This window comes from Cervus canadensis, chromosome 29 (assembly GCF_019320065.1).
Source record: "Cervus canadensis isolate Bull #8, Minnesota chromosome 29, ASM1932006v1, whole genome shotgun sequence".
In the NCBI taxonomy this organism is placed as follows: domain Eukaryota; kingdom Metazoa; phylum Chordata; class Mammalia; order Artiodactyla; family Cervidae; genus Cervus; species Cervus canadensis.
The window spans coordinates 46,954,555-46,970,616 of NC_057414.1; the positions used below are offsets into that span (position 1 = coordinate 46,954,555).

Consider the following 16,062-nt stretch of genomic DNA (forward strand, 5'->3'; position numbering starts at 1 on the left):
CGACTGAGCGACTGAACAACAAGATCCTCACGTGGCTGCTCTAACGACAGCATCCTGATGTCAGCTGCTTCCCCTAAAGCAGAGTGAGCATCACCTGAACACTTAGCAGCGGTCCCCAGCCTTTTCGGCACCAGGGACCGGTTGCGTGCAAGATGATTTCTCCCCAGACGGGGGGCATGTGGGTGGTTTTGGGGTGATTCAAGCACATTACATTGTGCACTTGGTTTCTGTTATTGTTGTATCAGCTCCACCTCGCATCATCAGGCATCAGATCCCAGAAGTCGGGGACCTGTGACTTAGCTGCTGGTACAGTTAAACCAAGCGGTGTGTTGCGAGGGGCAAGGGCTGCTCTGACTGGGCCAGCCAGCAGTTACAGCAGGGCCCCGTGTGTCCACTTCTTTCTTCCCAGCAGAAGGCCCTTAGGGGTTATATTTCAGTGTGAGTTCTGGGGCATGTCTTAAAATGCACCAACATCCAAAGACAGAATCATCTCTTTTAGACCCCAGACCCCAGTGTGGGAACATCTGCATCCTCAGCTTCTCTCTTTTGTGGTTTGAAACAAGGCTTCTTTAGGAAAACAGCCCCTTTCTTCTTTGCCATCTTTTCCCCTTTCCTCCCTTCTGGCTGCGTCCTCTGTGTTTTTCTTCCTTCCAGACTTTACCTGCTGTTTACAAAGAATCAAAACCACCACCTCCAGATTTTTCCTAATGCAGTCAACGTCTCATGTTTCATTGCTGTCTTGTCTTATTCCTAAAGGTATTTAAATGCAATTTTCTGTTATTTAATCGTGTTGAATTTAATTCACATCCATCCCATGCATTTAGCAGGTAGAATCCTCTGGGTATGCGGTGTATCCTCCCCTGAGTGGTCCACGTTTTAATAATAGGAGCTGTCGTGTCGGATGCCTGTGAGAACAGAGGGAAGAAAGTGCTCTTTATGTAATGTTTCTCTTGGAGCAGTGGGATCCATTGTAAGTTGATGGCTTTTTTGTCTAAAGGACGTGACCTAGGCTGAATGTATCTGTAAACATGCTGGGAGGAGTTGAGGGAGGGGAAGAGGAGGACAGGATATGAGGGTTTTGCTTCCTTTTTCATGTCTCCACTGGAGACGTGGGGCAGCCGGTGGTCTGAACGTGGAACTTGCCTTTGAAGGTGTGTGATGAGACCACAGCTGCTGGGGGGCTGAAGACACAGGGCAGATTCCACCGAAGATCTTCAGGCTTCGATGGGAGCACTTCCGTTCAGAGCTCAGCCTCTCCCCCCTGTGACTCGTGCCGGCAGTTTTAGTGAACATGTTTGTTTGGTTGTTTCTTGTAGAAGGTGAGCCAGTAAAATTTCTCCTGAAGACCAAAGCAGCTCACTTTCCTTACAGCCTTGTGTTACCACACAAGCACGGTTGTCAGCTTTTGTAATGTAATTTGTTAAACTTTCTTCACATCCCTGAATAAAATGAAACATTCTGTGTGTGTATATGAGGTCAACTTGGAAGTTTTATCGCCAGCTTCACAAGCTGATCCCTGCTACCGCTGTCCTCCCCTTGTTACTGGAGTGCGGGGAAGAAGCGATGTTTCTGGGGAAATAGCGGTGGCTTTGCTTTTCTCACGCTCCCTGGCCCCGTGAAAGCTGCAGGGACTGTTTTATTAGCAGTGGCTTAAGTGAGGTTGAGTTTGTCAGTTCCTGGTCTGAGTCTTGGAATCATCATCTTTTCAAACGTCTGGGGAAATGGAACGTTCTTTTTATTTTTATTGAAGTATTGTTGCTTTACAATGTCGTGCCTTTCTCTACCATGCAGGACAGTAACTCAGACACATACAGACCTTCTTTTCTACATTTGTTTTCCTTGCCGTTATGGCTTGTCACAGGATGTTTACCGTGGTCTCCTGTGCTATGCGGTAGGACCTTGGTGTTTGTCCATCCTACAGACACTGTTTGCGTCTGCTAACCCCCACCCCCCAGGCGTCCCTCCTCCAGCCCCCTCCCCGTGGCAGCCACGAGTCCGTTGTCCGCTTCTGTTTCATAGATACGTTCGTTTGTGCCGGATTTACTGCTCAGCCATAAACGAGAACGAAGCAGTGCCATTCACAGTAGACGGACGCAACTAGAGAGCATCTCACGAAGTTCAGTTCAGTTCAGTCGCTCAGGCATGTCCGACTCTTTGTGACCCCATGAACCGCCAGGCCTCCCTGTCCACCACCAACTCCTGGAGTCTACCCAAACTCATGTCCATTGAGTCAATGATGCCATCCAACCATCTCATCCTCTGTCGTCTCCTTCTCCTGCCCTCAATCTTTCCCAGCATCAGGGTCTTTTCAAATGAGCCAGCTCTTTGCATCAGATGGCCAAAGTATTGGAGTTTCAGCTTCAGCGTCAGCCCTTCCAATGAACACCCAGGACTGATCTCCTTCAGGATGGACTGGTTGGATCTCCTTGCAGTCCAAGGGACTCTCAAGAGTCTTCTCCAACACCACAGTCCAAAAGCGTCAATTCTTCGGTGCTCAGCTTTCTTTATGGTCCAACTCTCACATCCACGCAGGACCACTGGAAAAACCATAGCCTTGACTAGACAGACCTTTGTTGGCAAAGTAATGTCTCTGCTTTTGAATATGCTATCTAGGTTGGTCATAACTTTCCTTCCAAGGACTAAGTGTCTTTTAATTTCATGGCTGCAGTCACCATCTGCAGTGATTTTGGAGCCCCCCCCACCTCCAAAATAAAGTCTGTCACTGTTTCCACTGTTTCCCCATCTATTACCCATGAAGTGATGGGACCAGATGCCTTGATCTTAGTCTTTCTGAATGTTGAGCTATAAGCCAACTTTTTCACTCTCCTCTTTCACTTTCATCAAGAGACTCTTTAGTTCCTCTTTGTTTTCTGCCATAAGGGTGGGTGTCATCTGCATATTTGAGGTTATTGATATTTCTCCCGGCAATCTTGATTCAAGCTTGTGCTTCCTCCAGCCCCGCATTTCTTACTAAGTGAAGTCGGTCAGAAAGAGAAAGACAAATACCACGAGTTCATTTTATTTTAAAGGTAGCAATGGTGATGTTTATAAAAGGAGGAGGAATAAATATAACTTAACTTGAAAGTACTGAAATAGCCAAAATGAAAAAGATGGGTGACACCAAGTGTTGGTGAGAACGTGGGGTAACCAGAGCTCTCGTGTGATGCTGATGGGGGCCCAGAACGGCACCCCCACTTTGGAAGGATGGCAGCTTCTTGTGAAGTCCACGCTGCACTGCCCCCGTCCCCAGCCATCACCCTCCTCGGGAGGTTGTGAACCGAGAGAACCAAAGCTGTGGTACCCGACAGGTTGAGTGATGCTCGTGAACGGTGTGCTGAGTACAGCAAACAAAGTACAGAGCATGAAGGGCGGGTAACATGTGAGTTCACGCGTGTGGCACCCACCACACAGACATGAGCAACGTGTGGTCACCTGTTCTCTCAGTTGGTGGGGGAAACGGAGGAAATTGACTAGAAAGGGGTGAAGGAAATGCTCTATTTCTTTTTTAAACTCATTTTTATTTTATATTGGAATCTTGGCTTACAATGTTGTGTTAGTTTCAGGGGAACAGCAAAGTGATTCATTTACAAATGCTTCTAGCCATTCATTTTCAAATTCTTTTCCTCTAGGTTATTATAGACCATTGAATAGAGTTCCCTGTGCTATACACTAGTGCCTTATTGTTCATCTGTTTTACACACGGTCATGTGTGTGTTAATCCCAAGCTCCTAATTTATCCCTCCCTCCTTTTCCTCTTTGGCAGCCATAAGTTTGTTCTCTGTGAGATTGTTCTCTGTTTTATAAATAAATTCATTTGTATCATGTTTTAGATTGCATGTATAAGCAATACCATATGATACTGTTTTTTTCCTGACTTACCTCACTTAATGTGCTAATCTCCAGGTCCATCTAGAATGCTCTATTTCTTGACGGGAGTGATGATTGTGTGTGTGTGTGTGTGTGTGTGTGTGTGCATGCGCACACGCTCGGTTACTCAGTCATGTGTGATGCTTTGCGACCCCGTGGACTGTAGCCCGTTGGGCTCCTCTGTCCGTGGGATTTTGCAGGCAAGAATACTGGAGTGGGTTGCCATTTCCTCCTCCAGGGGATCTTCCTGACCCGAGACTGAACCCAAATCTCTTGTCTCCTGCACTGGCAGGCAGATTCTTTACCACTAGCACCGCTTGGGAACCCCCATGCATTCATCAAATTATATACGTACCTTCTGAGCATTTTGCTGTATGCAGTTCAACCTAAATGAAAACAATTTGAAAATTGTGGGGAAAGAGGCCCTTGGAGAACTCTGGGTGCGAAGCGGTCACGAGAGGATGATCTGAAATGAACGCCGATTTTCTGATCGTGACCGTATGTGTAGGAGGAGGTCCTTTGTGAAGATGCCGGGATCGTTTAGAAGGAGAAGCATCGCAGTGAGTTAGTCAGAAAGCCATTGTGTGCACACAGGTGCGGGTACACTCGCCACACCAAGCAACATGGAAGCCTTTGTGTAACCCAGCTGTGTTACATGGTGTACAGATTCTCTTTGCTGGATTCCTTCAACTTCTTAGACGTGTTTGAGAATTTTCTTAAGGTAGTTTTGGGGATGGGGGAGACAAAGGCTTTGTGTGAAAGTGAGACAGAGGACGCAGTTTCTGCTCCTGCATTTCATCCGTGGCAGTCGCCCGCAGCCCCACCATCTGCATCCTAAACACAGACCACATAGAGGAGACTCTGCAGCCGTGTGCGCCCCCGACACCTCCGATCCGAGCGTCTGCCAGGGGAACATACGTGTCCGGGGTTCAACCCATGTCTCTCACATCTCCTGCATTGGCAGGCGGGTTCTTTACCACTAGCGCCACCTGGGACTCCTGTGAGACTTAGGTCCTTATAAGAGGAGGTCAGGACTCAGGCACACCCAGAGGGATGATCCTCTGAGGACGTGAAGATGACTGTCTACACGCCCAGGAGAGAGGCCTCAGGAGGGACCAGCCCTGCCCCACCCTGGGTCTGGGATTCCAGCCTCCAGGCCTGGAGGCAGGAATGCCTGTTGCTTTCGCCGCCCCGTCTGTGGGGCTTGGCTCTGATGGCCCAGCCGATTGGTTCACGGGTGTCTGGTGGCCTCAACTGTTAATCCTTTCTTCAGTTGCCGGTCTGTGGAAAATGGTGCTGACTTTCTGCTTCTGAATCAAATCTCATTATTCATCTCTCCTGGACCTCTTTTCAAGTGAGAGGAAGTTTCATGTGAGTTGGCTAAGCCCCGGTACAGGAGAACTTTCCGGGATGAAGGCCATGCGAGGCTGTGTACGGAGCACTGGGCTACACCCCAGGTCTTTGGGGTCGGATGATGAGGTCCACCTTCATGACAGGTACATGTCTGACTTCCTGGAGCTCTTAGAGCCTGTCCCTTCAGCTGGGAAATAGGAGACACAGCAGCCCTCCTTCCCAGACGTGAGGATGAAATAAGATCCTGCATTGGGAACCCCGGGCGAGTGTGTGTGTTGAGTCAACGTGAGCCGTTTTCGTTGCTGCTGTATTAGCTTGATCACCATGGACATCTTTATTACAGCATGGTAGAGGCCACTCTAGGAACATCTGCAATCCCCCAAGTCTCAGATTCCCACACACAGTGGTCTCATTCATTCTGCCCCGTGAGTCAGGAACTGAGGGGCCAAATAGGAAAAAACACACGTACCCAGTGGGTTCATGGGACCCACCTGCTGGTCCCAACGGGAGCTGCTCTCTTGAAGGCTGTTTTTTTTTCCCCAAACATTGAAGAACTGTTTGCTTTTTATCAAGATTCCTGGGAGCAGACGGTGTCCTTCACAGCCATTGCTACTTCAAAGAAGAAATTTGCATTTTATTGGCAGATCCATCTGGGAGAAGGGCGATGCTCTGGGTCCATAGGAAGGAATCTGTGTGTGTGTGGTAGACTTTTACACCTCTCTTCAGATGCCTTTCAAGTCTGTTTTTCCCTTGACGATCATGAATATTTTATACAGCTGAAGACTGGATGATCCCGCATCGAGGGTCTCTTCTGCGTCAGAGGAGCTGGCGTCGCAGTCGCAGTCTCTCCCCAGATGGAGCCTGGCAGGTTTCTCCCTAGCTCGGCGTTGCCACAGCTGGCAACTGAGAAGCTAAAATCAAGGTAGACCAGTTGGATCATCGTCTCACCTCTGTGTTGACTGTCAGGCCACAAACTTCTGAACGTTGAAGATGGGTTTTTCCGCATAAATGTGAATTCTCAGCGCCCACCTTGGGGCTCAGCACCTCTCCTGTGAGGGGGGCAATTCTGGTGCTGGTCCGTAGCCTCCCTGGGTGATAACTCATGGATGCCAGGGCCCTGATTCCAGCACCGTCTGCGGCACCTTGGCGTGTAGACTCTGGAGCCCCGAAGCAGATCCTGAATGCCTGTGTGACCTTGGGGACTCCCACCTGGTCTCCGGTGCAAAAGGACGAACCAGACCACCCCCTGGGACCGGGGAATGTGCCCACGCTGTGGTCACTGGGCAGGCGTTGCTGTGGTTCGGTCGCTAAGTCATGTCTGGCTCTGCGACCCCATGGACTGCTCCACACTGGCCTCCTATGTCCTCCATTACTGAGCAGTGGACTTTGCTCAGACTCATGTCCATTGGGTCGGTGATGCCATCCAGTCATCTCATCCTCTGTCGCCCCCTTCTTCTCCTGCCCTCAATCTTGCCCAGCATCAGGGTCTTTTCCAATGAGCTGGCTCTTCACATCAGGTGGCCAAAGTATCGGAGCTTCAGTTTCAACATCCGTCCTTCCAGTGAATATTCAGGGTTGATTTCCTTTGGGATTGACAGGTTTGATCTCCTTACTGTCCAAGGGGCTCTCGGGACGGCAGTGCAGAGTGGGATTTTAGGAGACTGAGGAGCACGCCTGTGGCGCCGTGCAGCCCCTCCCACAGAGAGGAGGAGTGTATTTTCCCTCACGCCGGGACTCTGGTTTTGTGCTCTGACCAGTAGAACATTCCGGAAGCCATGCTGCAGACTGACGTTCCAGAGCCTGCCCTCTGGAGGCTTCACGGCTTTAGGTTTTGCCCACACGGAGCCCTGTCCTGAGGCCGGCGTGGAAGGGAGCTGGTCGGCTCTGCTGAGGCCGGGTGGGCTGGTGGGAGCTAGTGCGTGAGCCCAGGTCAGGGCTGAGGCACGTGGTGAGGCCGTCACACCTGCCGGCCCACCTGGACCCCCACGTGAGGCCGAGGGAGCCCACATCAGGGTCCTTGGAGGCTTCTTAGCCACCACTTTGCTTCCCGGAGGCTTCTTAGCCAGGGAGATCCTTCGTTGATGCGATGGCAGGTTGAATTCCCTTTTATTCCTAGTCTGTGAGGTTTTTTCATGAATTCAGTTTCATCAAATGCTTTTTGATAAAGTGTCACAATTGATAACAGTCGCTGCAGCCATCAGGATGATGCTGTAGAAGGACTTTCCTGGTGATCCAGTGGCTAAGATTCTGTGCTCCCAGTGCAGGGGACCTGGGTTCAATCCCCGGTCAGGGAACTAGATCCTGCATGTTGCAGCCAAGATCCAGCACAGCCAACTAAGTAAATAATTTAAAAAACAGAAATAAATGCTTTTTAAAAAGATGACCCTATAGATTTCCCCCTTTTCTTTTAGTGCCGTGGATGGCACTGATGGCTCCTTTATTCCTGTAAGAAGCCTGCATAGTGGTGTGGTCCTCCTCTTTGAACAGATAGATCCCTGCATTGATTTACGGGCTTCCCCGGTGGTTCAGTTGGTAAAGAATCCGCCTGCAATGCAGGAGACCCTGCTTCAATTCCTGTGTCGGGAAGATCCACTGGAGAAGGGATAGGCTACCCACTTCAATATTCTTGGACTTCCCTGTGGCTCAGCTGGTAAAGAATCTGCCTGCAATGTGGAGATCTGGGTTTGATCCCTGAGTTGGGAAGATCCCCTGGAGAAGGGAAAGGGTGCCCACTCCAGTATCCTGGCCTGGAGAATTCCATGGACTGTATAGTCCATGGGGTTGCAAAGAGTTGGACACAGCTGAGTGACTTTCATTCATTCACTGCATTGATTTGCTGTTGTTTGGTCAGGATGCCAACCTCTGCGGGAGAGAGGACTCCCGCCCCTCTGGACCCCTGGGACTGGGGTCGTGTTGGCCTCGTTCATGGGGTTGGGGAGTTCTCCCTCTTCATTCCCTGGAGGAATTTGGGTGAGACGAGTGTTAGTTCCTGCTTATGTGTTTGGGCGACTTCATCTGAGAAGCCCCCCGGGCCTGGGTTTTCTTTGTGGAACGACAGGCTCTGTTGTGCACCATTTATCAGTGTGAACGATTTTAGCCCTCCAGGCATCACGGAAGGGCTAGGCTTGCAATGATCCCCAGTTACAGAGCAGGCATGTGTCTTGTCGGTGGTCTCCATTCCGGAGGGGTCCACACCAGGGAGGCTGTGGCCATGACCACGGCACCATGCTGCCCACGTGAAGGCTGACCACTGCCCAGGGCATACCCTTCACTCCTGGGCTAGGGGGCAGGGAGGCCGTTTCACCCCCAGCCTTGGCGGTCCAGCAAAGGTGAGGCCTCGCCTGGGCAGGTCTCCCAGGAGTGCTCGGGGTCCCCCTTTAGCCTGGAGAGGCTGTTGGGCCACCAGCACGGTGCTGCCTGTATGGCAGCCTTGGCGGTGCCCCGGCTGCTTCCTCTGGCTTGGGGCCCAGCCTGAAGCCCCTGGAGATGGGGCCTTCTGGTGGAACGGATGCTGCTTGCCTCCACTGCCCAGCAGGTGCTCCCTCCAGGCAGCCCACCAAGGTTGGTGTGGGGTCCCCGAGCCCCGGGTAACACTGCTGCTGCTGCTGCTAAGTCACTTCACTCATGTCCAACTCTGTGCGACCCCACAGACGGCAGCCCACCAGGCTCCGCCGTCCCTAGGATTCTCCAGGCAAGAACACTGGAGTGGGTTGCCATTTCCTTCTCCAATGCATGAAAGTGAAAAGTGAAAGTGAAGTCGCTCAGTTGTGTCCGACTCTTCACGACCCCATGGACTGCAGCCTACCAGGCTCCTCCATCCATGGGATTTTCCAGGCAAGAGGACTGGAGTGGGGTGCCAGTGCCTTCTCCGCCCGGGTAACACATCAGTTTGCAAAGGCTTCTGGCCCCCTGGGATTTGCCAAGGCCTTGGGGCTGTGGTCTGGAATCTGCACAATTGCCCACTGCCTGTCGGGCTCCAGGCTTCAGCCTAGAGATGATGGACACCCCCTTAGAGTTGGTTAGGTGGAGTTTGTGACCTCTGACCCCCTAAGCCTGGGACCCACTTCCTTCCCCACATGCTTGCAGGATGCTCAGAATTTGGACACCATCCCAGGCTCCTGGGTCTCTGGGTGTTGGTCACTTCCCCATTGGCCATAGGAGTCTGGAGCAGGGGACGTGGTCATCTGGAAGGAAAACCAAAGAAGGGGGTGGCCTGAGACCACAGTTTCCATCACTGTCTTTGCACGGAGCTGTTTTCCAGTTTTGGCGAGGACGTGCCAGGCTCTCAGAGCGCCTATAAATAGCTCTCTGTGTCGGGAGGCACATTTGGTTTTGGCGAGAGGAGGAGGCTTCGTTCGAGGTGGGGGCGTGGGTTTCCTCCACATCCTGGCTGCAGAGCCCAGGAGATGACGGTTTCGCCAGTGATGAGAACAAAAGCAGCTTCCCCTTCAGCCTGGTTCCAACTGCAGTGGGGTTACAGCAGCACCCCACTCAGAGTACACACACCACACACACACGCACACACACACACACACACACACAGAGATCTATTATGGGGCCAAGGAGTCCAAGATCTGAGGTTGTAGTGAACTTAAGGTCCAGCATTCCCAGTGGTGTAAGTTCCAATCCAAAAGCCGGCAGGCTCAGGACCCAGGAAAAGCTGATGTTGCTCCGAGTCTGAAGGCTGGAAAAGACAGATGTCCCAGCTCACAGGTGGGCTGAAGTCCCCTCTTATTTGACTTTTCTGTTCTAGGCATGTCATCAACTGATTAGATGAGGCCCACCCACGCTGGGAGGGCAATCTGCTTTACTCAATCTACTGATTCAGATGCTAATCTCATCCAGAAACACCCAGGGTAACTTCTGGCCAAATGTCTAGGTCGTCTGTGGCCCAGTCAAGTTGACATGAAGAATTAACCATTATCCCTGCTTTCAGATCCCCCGGGTACAAATCCCCAGAAGCAGGGCTGCTGGATCATGTCTATGTAGGATTTTTTTTGAGGAACTTCAACACTGTTTTCCACAGCGGCTGTACCATTTTATATCCCGCCCCCACCCCGCAATACACAAACCTTCCGATTTCTCCACATCCTTAGCAACACTTCTTATTTTCTGTCTTTTGATAATAGCCTTCCTGATGGGTGGGAGTGAGTTTTACCTTTGAGAGTTTGGCTGGAAGACAAGGAATGATGCTTTTTTTTTTTTTAACTGCACTGTGACGCTTGCAGGATCCTAGTTTCCTGACCAGGGACTGAACCCAGGCCTTTGCAAGGAAAGCATGGCATCCTACCCACTGGACCACCAGGGAATTCCAACAAGGAATGACTGACTAGTTGTCCGCTAAATGACATTGGGTTACATGTCATGGGTCACCCTGTAGACCCTTCCTTTTACGTTCATGTCATAAATGCCAGCAGACTAGGACACTGGCTTCTCAGGGCCTCTGTGGACCTCCTGCTTAGGTTCCTAACCTCTGTCCTTGTTGTGTTCTTTCTTTCTTTTTTTTTTTTTTTCTGATGTGGACCGTTTTTAAAGCCTTTATTGAATTTGTTACAATTTTGTTTCTGTTATAAGTTTTGGGTTTTTTTGGCTGAGAGGCATGTGGGGTCTTAGCTGCCCAACCAGGGGTCGAACCCACATCCCCTACATTAGAAGGTGAAGTCTTAACTGCTGGACCACCAGGGAAGTCCCCCTTCTGTGTTTCAAGGATCCACCGTCTGAAACCTGCATCCCAGATGGACGGTCACCCTCAGGAGGCTGGTGAAGCTCCATTCACGAGGTGCTTCTAATCCGCTTCTGTGTCTGCAGAACCTCTGTGTGTGTGTGTGAGAGAGAGAGAGAGAGAGACAGAGTTGCTCAGTCATGTCCAACTCTTTGCGACCCCATGAACTGGAGCCCACCAGACTCCTCTGTCCATGGGATTCTCCAGGCAAGAATACTGGAGTGGGTTGCCATTCCCTTCTTCAGGGGATCTTCCTGACCCAGGGATCGAACTCTGGTCTCCCACATTGCAGGCAGATTCTTTACCATTTGAGCTATGAGGGAGGCCCCAGAGGGCCTGTCGCTGAAATGGCCTTTGCTGTCCACTCTCAGGACCCCCAGCTGGTGCAGACAGGGGCTGCCGTGGCTCCCCTGACATTAGCAGACCGGGAGGAGGCTGAATTCGTCTCCAGGCTGTTTCAGTCAGTGGCATCCTTGCAGAACACCAAGCATTAGGTGATGCCCAAGAGCTGAAATCAGTGTCACTTCCAAAGACAGAGGTCTGGGGTCTGTAGCACCACAGCCCCCCGGCCCCCATATGGAGCCGTGTCAAGCAGGTTTCTCCAGGGAAACAGAGCTGGCAGGATGGAGACATGTATGTTTAAGAAATTTCTTGCAGGAATTTGGCTCCCAAGACTGTGGGGGCTGGCAAGTCTGCAGTCGGAAGGGCAGGCTGGGAACTCAGGCAGGAGCTGGTGGTGCAGCCTCAAGGCGGAACGTCTCCTCCAGCAAATCTCAGCGTTTGCGCTGAAGGCCTCCAAAGGACGGGGAAGGCCCACCCACATTATCACTGCCAGTAGACTGACGGTTGACGTGTGTGTCTGCAGGCTGGCATCTTAACGCCCGGCTCATTTGAGGGTGGAGACGGCCACCCCCCTGGGCCCAGGGCTTCCTGTTGGGGCATGGAGAGCCCTGCCCCTGTGGGCTCTGCATCAGGTCTCCCCAGGGGCCCTGGGGCCACCCCAGGGCCTTTGTCTTTGCCTGCCTGGCTGCCTCAGTGCATCATGGACCACGTGGCTTCTTTGCTTTAGTCACTGTGTCTGTGTGGCTTGAGCTGGACCCTTGCCTATAGGTGCTGGTTTAAGCTGTGCACAGGTGGAGTTTTTTCTGCTTCACTGAAACCCAGTGTAGAGCTGTGAGTGCTTTTTGAGGTTCCCCATCCCTCTAGCTATGGGGACAATCAGCGGAACGGATGCCTCCCCCCCTCCTCTGGGGAGCATGTTGGGACCGGTCAGGACTGGTGGGAATGCAGCATGCATTCCGGGGGGTTTCCAGGCTCAGTCCCTCGACCTGCCCCCACCGTGGCCTTCTGGGCAGAGGACTGTCTCACGTAGATTCTTGTGGAATGACGACCTCGTGATGCAAGAATGGCCAGGGCCCTGGAGAAGGGGGCCAAGAGGGAGGAGGAGCCTCTGGTCGGGCTGATGGGCGTGGTGGCTGCTGTTTCCGCAGCTCGGACTGGTCCACACCGTGCACCGGCCTTGAGGGCCTACACGGCCCGAAATCAGACAGACAAACGTTGTACAACCTCACTTTGTTGCAGTGTCTAAACAAACTCATAGAAAAAGAGATCAGATTTTTTGTGGTTCCCGGGGCGGGGGCTGGGGAAATGGGTGAAGATGGTCCCGATTAGGACTTCCGGTTACAAGACAAACTAGCCCCGAGGATGTCGTGTTCAGCACAGTGGTTGTCGGTAGCACTGCTACATGCTTCACTTGAAAGTTGGTAAGAGTAGATCCTTCAAGTTCTCATCACAAGGGAAAAAAAGTTTTGCTTTGTTTTTTAAAGAAGATCTTCTGGATAAATTGTTCACATTTGAAGAAAGATTATTTATTTGGCTGCACTGGGTCTTAGTTGCAGCACGCGGGTTCTTTGATCTTCCTTGCGACACAGAGGATCATTTTTAGTTGCAGCACGTGGGATCTAGTTCCCCGACCAGGGGTCGAACCCCGTCCCCCTGCATTGGGAGCGCAGAGTCTCAGCCACTGGGCCACCAGCGAAGTCCTAGGGAAGAAACGGTGTGTGTAGCCGTATGGGGTGATGGACGTTAACTAAACTCACCGGGGCATCGTTTCACAAAATAATATCCAAGTCATCAGGCTGCACTCCTTCAGCTTAGTGCTGGGGATCGGCTGTATCTCAGGAAACCTGGAAAGGGGGAATATCTCTTATTTTTTCAAAAGCAGCTCTGATTGGGCTTCTTTTGCTCTTAGGCCGTCAGGATGGGCAGTGTGTCCCGCACTTGGCGCTTTAACGTGATTTCCTCTTCTGGCAGGTGGCGATCATTGCCGGCAACTTCGAGCTGGCCGAGTACATCAAGAACCACAAGGAGACCGACATCGGTGAGTGGGCTGGCTGTCTGCCAGTGAACCGCGCGGGGACTCTGTTTGGTCACCTCGCCGGATTGGTTCGGAGTCTGATTTAAGCCAAACTTCACGGGAACAGAGTCCGAGCATCTTCTCCGTCTCTGTTGCTGCATCTTCTTGATGTGTGGCGGGGTCGGGGTACGGAACCCCTTAGATGTCAGGCGAGGGTGCCGGCGATGGCTGCAGGGCCTTGCCGTCCAACCGGAGAACCAGATCGCCTTGCGACCGATTGAGACGAGTTTGCGGGGGGGATTCTGTAACACACGCGCTTCTGTTTAAAGTCGGAGATGGCAATGAAAGGAGGCAGGAAGAGCCGGGGGCGTCCCCCTCCCCCTCCCACCTCTGCGTCCCTGGCTCTGTCTGCTGATAACCGCTCCCCTTTTCAGTACCCCTCGTGCCGACCAGGAGGACTGTCCCTGCGGCTCCTCCTCTGTCCCATCGCCCTGCCGGTGGCTGGGCCCAGTCTTGCATCTTGGAAGAGCCCTCTGGCCTGTTCCCTCCGGCCCCGGGCTTACAGCGGACTTGCAGCGGGGAGCAGGCCCACTGGACCAGCAGCGGTGAGATCTCCAGACGGCGCTATCCCATCCAGGGGGCGGGCCCCGGGGCTCCAGGGCGCCTGGAGGAGTCGCCGGATGGCCTCTGTGTCTTGTTGCCTGGATCGCTCCCCCCGGATTGGGCGCAGGGCGGGTGAGCGATCCCGTGCGTCTGGCTGTCTGGTCTTTTCCGTGTCGAATGTCTGGTGGGCACCCAGCTGCCTCGAGAATCGCACAAGGCTGCGGAGCCGGATGTCTCGCTTGCCTCATCCGGTCCCCTGTGCCAAGCATCGGGGCCTCCCGCACCCAATGTTGATGCGAGTCCTCCCGCGAGCCAGGGCCAAACCTCCTAATTGCTCTGAGATCCGGGCATCCTGCCTGGCCGGGTCGGCCTCTCCCTAAGCACACTATGCGGGTGGATGAGTTCATGTCCGCACAGCACACTAGAGGATGAACTGAGCCCTCCCAACTCTTCCCACCACCCCCTAATACGAGAGAATGGTACAAAAATACCGGTTGCCGTGAAGGGAATTGGAACTCTTGTTGAGCGGGGCAGACCACCAGGAGGAGGCGTGCAAGCCCCTCCCACGACCCTGGGGTGGTTAGCGGTCCGGGGGATCCAGGATCTCCGAGTTCCTGCGATGGTGACAAACTTGGGGCTACCGTCCTGATTTCCCCTGAGCCTGGGGAGGTGTGAAGGGGCTTCCTTACTCAGGCTGGCTGTCGGGAGGGAGACAGGAGAAACTACAGACTCTGCCCGCCGCCCCCCAGCCCCGCCCTACAGATTCACTCCCCTTCTCGCCCCAGCCACAAACTCAAAAAAGTGCTGATTTTAAAACCCGGATCGGGGAGATTTCTGGCTTGTCTCTCCCGTTCCTTATCTGGGATGTAAACGCCTCTCTACAAACATATTTTTTTATTATAAGAAGAATACCTGTTTGTTGAGTGAACACATCTTAATTACCACTCACCCACTCCCATCAATGATTTCTTTAAACTGTAAGGGCTTGGCCTGTCGAGAGGTGGGATGATCACAGCAGGTGCGTGCGACGTCCGTGGTTCCGGCTGCAGGAATTGGGGTTGGAGGCCCTCCTGCTGCACCTGTGTAGACACCGGGGGCTCCGGGAAAATGTGGGGTAGCGTTTACTATCAGCGCATGCTCTCTGTTCCCTGCGCCAGGGACTTCTCCTGCTGTGTCCTAAAGGGGACAGTTAGCACGGGAAATCTGTGCTCCCTGCCGGGTCCTTCCAGCATCTCCGAGGGAGGCCAGGGGGGTGGGGGGAAGACTTCTTGCCTCTGAGTCGTCTGACTCAGCATCTCTGACTGTGAACCAGCAAACTGTGCCTTTTAAGTCGGTTCTGCCGAAGACCTCTCAGAGGCTGCGGGCCCTTCACGGGTGCAGACGTCCCTCGTTGTGTTCATTCTTGGACTCACAGTAAATCCATCCTGAGATCTCGGTTCCGCAGCCCGTGAACTGAACCTCTAGGTTTGAACTCGGTGGTTTGCTCTTTGCCCCGTGGCCACCGCAGCTTTGCATCTGCCCTTGCGACCAGCGGGGCCGGATGCCGGATGTGTGGCAGGGAGGGTCTGGCTCTGTCCCGTGCCCCGAGTGGGTCTCGCTAAGTCCTCTGCGGGGGTCTGTATCCACTGCCTCAGAGAGCCGCCCTGCCTCTGGGTGGATGAGTGACCCCAGGCAGACGTCCTCCCTTGCCGAGCCTGCGTGCCCAGCATCTCATGTTCCGTCGCTCCTCCAAGGATGTGTCGCTGTGTGACCGAGGACGGGCGGGATGTAGGATGCGTGGCATTTGGGTCGGGTTTGCCGTGGAGAGGGTGCCAGACCGCAGTGGCGGGAGCAGAATGTAAGTCCGGGCGGAAGGGAGGCCAGCCCGGTGCCTTAGTGAGCTGGTGCTGCAGGCGGCTGAGGCCGGGTGTTGTTGGAACCCCGGGGGGTCGCGGGAGCTGGCCTTGGCCTTGTCTCACCCCAGGGTGAGGCGACCCGTGTGTTTACCCACCGCCTCAAGTTCCTGTTGGTTCAGGCTTGCTCTGTGCCAGGGAGGGCCCTTCACTGGGCGTTGCAGTGCCTCTGGGGCCCCGCTGAGCGCCAGGGGGCCTGGGCAGGGTCCAGGGGCATCTCCCAGCCAGGACTCCCCCAGAACCACGTGCCAGAGTGATGGGCCGAGCCA

The 16,062-nt window shown here is 53.3% G+C and overlaps 1 protein-coding gene across 2 annotated transcripts in view; it reads left to right on the forward strand.

Moving 5' to 3' along the window:
* The window catches only part of SHANK2 (SH3 and multiple ankyrin repeat domains 2), a 560,095-nt gene that overhangs the window by 192,529 nt on the left and 351,504 nt on the right, over positions 1-16,062 (forward strand). For both annotated transcript variants that reach the window (XM_043452087.1, XM_043452088.1), the window contains one exon: positions 13,256-13,322. In XM_043452087.1, coding sequence (XP_043308022.1) covers positions 13,256-13,322 — 67 coding nt within the window. The remainder of the gene's footprint in view (positions 1-13,255; positions 13,323-16,062) is intronic.